General features: G+C 43.1%; 1 protein-coding gene and 1 long non-coding RNA gene across 2 annotated transcripts; one reads left to right on the forward strand and one right to left on the reverse strand.

Annotated features, from left to right (window-relative positions):
• Positions 1-204: 204 nt before the first annotated feature.
• foxg1a (forkhead box G1a) lies at positions 205-2672 on the reverse strand. Its single transcript, XM_072484307.1, has one exon. The coding sequence runs from the start codon at positions 2308-2310 to the stop codon at positions 1081-1083; it is 1230 nt and encodes a 409-aa protein (XP_072340408.1). The 5' UTR covers positions 2311-2672; the 3' UTR covers positions 205-1080.
• Positions 2673-2820: 148 nt separating this feature from the next.
• Positions 2821-5676, forward strand: LOC140396147 (uncharacterized). The gene is made up of 3 exons (XR_011936469.1): positions 2821-2978; positions 3669-3824; positions 5404-5676. It is a non-coding gene; the product is annotated as an uncharacterized lncRNA (long non-coding RNA).
• The last annotated feature ends 1195 nt before the right edge of the window (positions 5677-6871 follow it).

A 6871-nucleotide genomic window follows, 5' to 3' on the forward strand; every position in this document is an offset into this window, starting at 1 on the left:
TGGATTCAGGTTAAACATGGGTGACTGAAAGAGGAGAAGTTAGGCCAGGATAACGCTGACTTGCATTGCCTTTGACTGGTAGATTTCCCTCTCTTGTTGATGGGGCACCAAAATGCACAGGGCAGGAGAGCCTCCATTTAAAAAATATTACTGCAAATCGCTACTGCATTTAGCGGTGATAAAGAAAAGGACAAGATGTCAACATTTCTGAATGTAACCTATTTTTTTTATTTCGGTGCCTTTTGTATAGTAAACATTTTAAGTGACAACACGGGCATATGATCACAATATCACAATCATGAAATTTTGAGACGACATTAACAATCACTCAAGGAATTTATGAAGCATTTAAGCAACACAAGTTACACGTCCGCAAAATTTATCCTTTAAGTACAATAGGTTTACACATTTCACTACATTTACATAAGGAACTGAAAAGGGAAACTGTTAGTGACCACATACATCGAATTATGCACAACACAAACTAAAAGACAATCATCAATTTTGTCCCCTTCTGATTCTTTGCAGGCAGTGTTGTAAACTGGAAACTAGGAATTATTTTCAAAGTACTTGTTCTCTTAAACAAGGAGTGCATTTCTCGCCCCGTCTTTGGTCTAAAAGTAAACATGAACCATTTTGTAACCAAATGATAAAATGACCGAAAGGTTAGGCATGTTTTGAGTAAGGTTACGAAATACAAATCAAACTTTAAATTTTGATTATTTTTAGTGTGATTTTTTTCCGCCGATATTGAAACCAGCAGCCACCCAGCAGAGATAGATTCTAATACTGCAAACATGGACATTCGGTGGAACTATTGGAACAGAGATCTCTAATTTAAACTTAGTTGGAATGTAGTCGTTTTAAATACACAGTCTACATTAATTTAACTAGTGGTTTGCTATCTAACCCGCCTCAAATTGCACATTGCTGAAATCGAATAAACAAACAACCCTACGGGATTTGACAAAATGCAGACAAGAATGGGGCTTGAATAAAAATACCTGGGCTTTTTTTGAGAATTATTTACAACGCAAATGTGTGTAAAATGTTAACTTACAGTCTTTTCGAAGGGATTTGTTAGTGTATTAGAGGGTTTGAAGAGGGCCCCTGGTTTTGATGTGTGAAGTAATCAGAGAGCCCTGCAGAAAGTCCTGTAGAGAAACTTGGCAAAGAAGGTCTCAGAGACTCACAGGGGAGAGTTGAAGGCGCCTGCGGAGACGTGGAGGACGCTGTCCTAGCCGTCATTGAAGTGCTGCTTTGAGAAGTCATTGAAGGGTGAGGAACGTGGGGGAAAAAGTAACTTGTCTGTCCTGCCAGCAGGTTTACCGAGCAGGGGTTTAACGAATATGTGCCTGAACACGGAACAGACAAACCACATGGCACCGAGGCGGCTAAGGCGGCCGCGGCCGTGAGGTGGTGAGTGGCATAAGGAATTTCTCCGTTAACAAGTCTATCTACACTTAAGCCGTTTGATGTTGGAAATGAGTGGTTGTTTGCCAGAGAGTTCTGAGTTAACACCGAGCTGTAGGACATCGGATGACTGGGATAAGGTGAGGTGGTTCCATTATAACTTAATGCACTGCTCGCTCGGGGATGATGAAGGGACAGGAATGGAGACACGGGCCAGTATAAGGAACCTGCCCTATCCATGAATGTCAGTCCGGTCGAGGTGAGGCGCGCTCCCCGCTTGAAAGCTAACTTTGCTCGAGATGTTGTGGACCTCCTGCGGAGTTTGCCGGTGGTGCCACCTATAAAGACATCGTCACTAGATGGGTCCAGCATCCAGTAATTCCCCTTGCCAGGGTCATCATAATGCCTCGGAACTTTCACGAAACATTTGTTCAGACTTAAATTGTGTCGAATCGAGTTTTGCCAGCCCTGCTTGTTCTCTCTGTAATAAGGGAAGTTCTTCATGATGAACTCATAGATGCCATTGAGGGTGAGGCGTTTCTCGGGACTCTGCCGAATGGCCATCATGATCAGGGCGTTATAACTAAACGGGGGCTTCTCATATTTGCCATTTTTCTTTTCCCCTTCCTTTCCGGCGTCTCCTTCTTTGCCGTCCACCTTCTTCTCTTCCTGCTTCTCCTTGTCTTCAGAGCAGGGCGGCTCCGCCGAGCTGTTGTCACTTTTGCTGAGAGTATTTTCAGACTTGGACTCCAACGTTGGCAGGATGTTTTTGTCCTCCTGTTCGGGGGCAGATCGGTGACGGTTGTCACTTTGAACCGCTTCGGGCACCAGGCTGTTTATGCTGAAGGATGATTTCGGAATCATTTTCACTTCTTTCTTATCTCCCATGTCCAACATCACACACAGGTAAAATTACAGCAGCACAGTTGGACCGCAATCGCAAACGCTGGCAACTCATGTAGTAAAAAAAAAGAGCCACTACTTCATGTTCTTAAAAACACGTCGAGCCGAGCCAGCTTGCTCCAATTCATTCCGGCCCCTGGCCGCTCGGCTGCAAACACTCGCTGCAACCTTTTCACTCACTGCCCAATCACAGCCCGCGGCGCGCCTGCGCGTCGGCCCGGGCCGCAGCCAATCGGCGCGGCCCCCCTGGGCGGAGCGATCCAGTCCCAGGGCGGGAAGTGAGCAGGGACCGCACCACCGCCGCCTCCAGGCCCACACTCTCTTCCCATTGCTTCCTTCTCCCGACACTATCCAAACCCCCCTCCACCCAGCATTGCGGGTATGTCAATGTTTGTCTCTTCTCGTTGCAAGTTTGTTTATCCTTTGCAGAACTGCGGGATTCAAAACAGAGCAGGAACGGGGGGGGGGGGGGGGCGGCGCCGGACTACTTTCTCCGAGGGGTTTGCAGTCCCAGTTTACAAAATAACAATCTTTAAGCTGCTGCAATGAAGGGCTGAGTATTGATTGATTCAGTGCATTGTGCCCCTTCCCAATGTTCCCATCCAATCTCCCAGTCTCAACCTGCTTTCCTTTGGCATGTGATGGAATGGGAATAACTTGGGGTGAGTGATGTGTGAGCACCCGGCCAAGGCCTGGGGCTGGGAGCTCCGGCTGGGACTGGGCACGGATGAGGGGAAGGGGGGGGGGAGGGGGTGGAAAGAGAGGCAGTCAGGGAATGGGGGGGGGGGGGGGCTGTCCTCTGGCTGGCACCGCAAGCCCGATCCCAGAGCAATCCCTTCCCGCTCTCCAAAACCAACATCCCGTCCTCGCCAGTCTGTTCGTTTCATCCAAATCTCCATCATTCGCTCTGATTCTTTTGCTATCAGTCATCTTGGATCCATGATGGCGGATGGGACATTGTGGATAACCAGTTGTAGATTGATTGTGACTTTATGTCTATTCAAAACCAATAAAATCCTGGCTTTGTAGATCTTTTTCTTTTATTTCTCAAAACTAATGAGTGTTGAACAAGCAGGGCCCAATGTTAAATTGCAGATGAGTCAATGTAGCCGGTGTTATACACCCTGAGTTGTTCATGTAGCCTCTTTGTTCCATTTCTTAAATATTAATTCATTAAGATGCTCAGAAAAATATCGGAAGAAGGGTATTAATGCGCAAATACTTCGCGTTCTACTTATCCCTTCAGACCTGACTGCGATTTTGCTATTTGCTGCTACAACGCCTTATAAAGTGTTGACATTTATCATATGCTTTTCCTGCTTTATTTGGGGCTGGGGTATTTTATTCGACAGGGGTCACGCCAAGTGAAGCTGGGACGCCGCCTTGTCTGCAAACGTTAAACTGCAGAAGTGGCTGGATTCATCACATCGAAGACGGCGGAAAGCCCCTGTGTGGACGGAACACCTCAACCAAGCGGCCGGGCAGCGGATCCCAATTCCAGTTTCCTGGTAACACATGTGTTAAATAAAACGGCAACTCTCGTTTTAACTTAATAATACAGCGGGAGTAAAATATAAACAAGGCACACACTCTTGCTGCTATATTCCGCAGGCACTTTGACACCCGAATTGAAATTGGTATAAATTGATGAATATTTTAAGTTAATATCTGCAAAACAGCATTAAACTTCGGCTTCAAGAAACAAAGCGCGTTTAAATGCCAAAATGAGGCTGTGTTGTAAGTGAGAATGGTGAATGGATTTGATTCCTAATATCATTTAAAAAAAACACCAGGGCATTTGCAAGAAACTCTACTACATTTCCCAGTCACCGAACTAACCTAGAAAGTACATTCAAAGGCATGGAAGGAATTAAATATTTGCATCCTTTGTGGTAGGACTGAAATCGGCTGAAGGGAGTTCCCTATTTCAAAACAGTGCAATATCTGAGGGCAAAAGGTCACCAGTAAATTCTGTGTAAGGTCATAAATTGTTTCATATGCTGCGTGTGTGGGAGGGGGGGGGGGAGCAAATTGTAAACCGTTCGCTTATTTTCTCGGTTTATATTTAAAGTCTCGTCTGACCTGCTCGTTTTCTTACTCACTCTAGCATGAAATGATTTCGCGTAACCGGATTCCCGGGAAAGGACAGGTTACATAAACATTTACTGGTGTGGGGTAACTACAGTACTTGTACTCTGATATGCAGGAAGGAAAGTGTTGATTAACACGAAGAGAGAGGAAAAAAACGAGATTAGCTGATTGCATGCTCATATGTGCAAGCGGTCATTGAATTGTTTTTTTTAAATAGACACAGCTGTTGTTTGCATTGAACCACAGTTGTTGCTGTGATTTAGCAATACTTAAATCAGCATTTTTGTATAACAATTTTGAATCGTTTACAAATGTGTATTCCAAACTGATTTTGGAAGACCGAAAGAAGCAAACGGTGCTAGTTGTGTATTATAATATTTTGAATTCTGTTCAACATAATTCAAGTTTCATAAGTTGGTTCGAAAGGAGGGAGATTTCATATTGATTCAGGGAAGCTAACAGACTGAGACAGATGTGAACCATTAGGAATTGCGTTTGTAAGTTTTAATGAAGCTTGTCTGAAGTTAACTTGTTTTATACTACAGTAAGTATAGTATATATATTATACATACAGCATATAATGTATATAGTAACAGGCAACTAAAAGAAAGCTTATTTAAATTCCTTTATCCCTCACAAATGGTCGACCTGCCAGTATAGAAATTGTTACCAGAATTCACAAAGAGAGTGAACACAAATTTTAAAGTAAACAGTCATTAAAATGTGTAATAATATGAATTAACACAGGTGTGAACCACGAAAGCAAAAATCGAGAAAGGCGAAATAGCGAAATCAACTGAGAAATGTGTTGCAATCAATGTTGGTTCAGAGTCTTTCTCCCATTTATCGTCACATAAGAAAGGAGGGTTTGGCACAGCGGTTTTTAATATATGTGCAGAAATATACCCTGAAGGTGTTGCATGTTTTGTGTTATGAATGTTTGAGGTTTTGAAAATGCAGTTTTAAAAATTAATATTGTTTTTGTGTCTGCTGCAGAATTTTACCTTTGACCTTCAATGAAAAGAAACTCTTGCATACAAGTGGCCTCCTGGGTATTACATATTTCCTACTGTCACGGGGAACCATCCATACTAATGCATTCTAATAATGCGATGCTTATCAGCGTGGATTTACAAAAAGTCTGATGTGATATTTGAGATGTTGCACCTTGAAAATGTTGCCTATCTGCCGTATACAGTTAATGGTGAAATATAACGGATTTATAAATGTGGTTAAATAAAGTTGGAAAAAAGAACCCCACAATCTCCACCAAGAGTTCCATGTGTTATTGATTAGGTTAACTGGGTTGGTGCAGTTCAGCAAAACATATGAGAGTAGAAATATAAACCCAGGACTGAAGCCCCTGGAATTATAACAAAAACTGAAGTAACCATGATACCAGTGGTAGAATTGATAACAAGGAATAAATGAATTTCAGGACAATTCTGATTTCTTATATTGTTTGCGAGGTTTGTCTGAATGTTGCCAGTGGTGGTCATTCCCCAAAAAATAGATAATCTTGTCCTGAATTTGAACAAAAATACACTTGTTGAATTGGCACCAAGGGAATTATGTTTTTCAAATGTAATTTCTTGATCTGCAAGTGATCTGAATAGACTTGGATTGATAGACGATTGAAGGAATCAGTGATTAAATTCTTCCCCAAGTAACTAAATAAAACACTTAACTGACTGCAGGCGCTAATAATTAGTGATTGAAAGTTTCTGTATTTAGAGTGCTACATGTTTCTGAAGAAGTGGTTTTTGTTACAGGTTGTATTATTAGGTTTGCGAAAACAGTAGTGAACTAAACTTCCCAGTTAGTGGTCTTCGCACCAGGAAAGTGTTACTTGGTGTAGCAGCCCTGCTTCGTCACTCATTAACTCCCTGTAGGTTGTCAGCGGCTGCTAAGCACTAAAACCAGCACCAAACTAAATTAAGAGCCCGATGATTAAGATGAACGTTTACCGGCGCTGTCATTTGCAGCATCTTTCCATCATAACATTGTGTCACTGGGAAATTCTCCTGAAAACTGCAGGAAAGAAAACACACAGTCTTCCTCTCTCTCTCAATCCCTCTCAATCACTACCTCTCTCTCTCTGTCTCACACACATATACACTCTCTCACTCTCTCACTCACACACTCTCTCACACACACACCCACACACACATTCTCTCTCCTACACCCACCCTCACATACACTTTCTCATATGCCCACACGCTCACTCTCTTGCACACACATTCTCTCTCTCACACCCATGCACTCACACTCTCTCACACACTCACACACACTGTCTGTCTCCCATACACACCCACACACTCTCTCTCCTACAGCCACCCTCACATACACTCTCTTACATGAACATGCACTCACACTCACACCCAGACACACACATTCTCACACACACTCACATGCATACACACACGCTCTCACACACAGGCTCTCTCCCACTCACAACCACATA

The sequence above is a fragment of the Scyliorhinus torazame genome, chromosome 2, assembly GCF_047496885.1.
Source record: "Scyliorhinus torazame isolate Kashiwa2021f chromosome 2, sScyTor2.1, whole genome shotgun sequence".
Lineage (NCBI taxonomy): Eukaryota > Metazoa > Chordata > Chondrichthyes > Carcharhiniformes > Scyliorhinidae > Scyliorhinus > Scyliorhinus torazame.

Bases quoted from the DNA above. Each gene is read 5' to 3' on its own strand.
- foxg1a (XM_072484307.1), bottom strand. From the start codon at position 2,310: ATGTTGGACATGGGAGATAAGAAAGAAGTGAAAATGATTCCGAAATCA.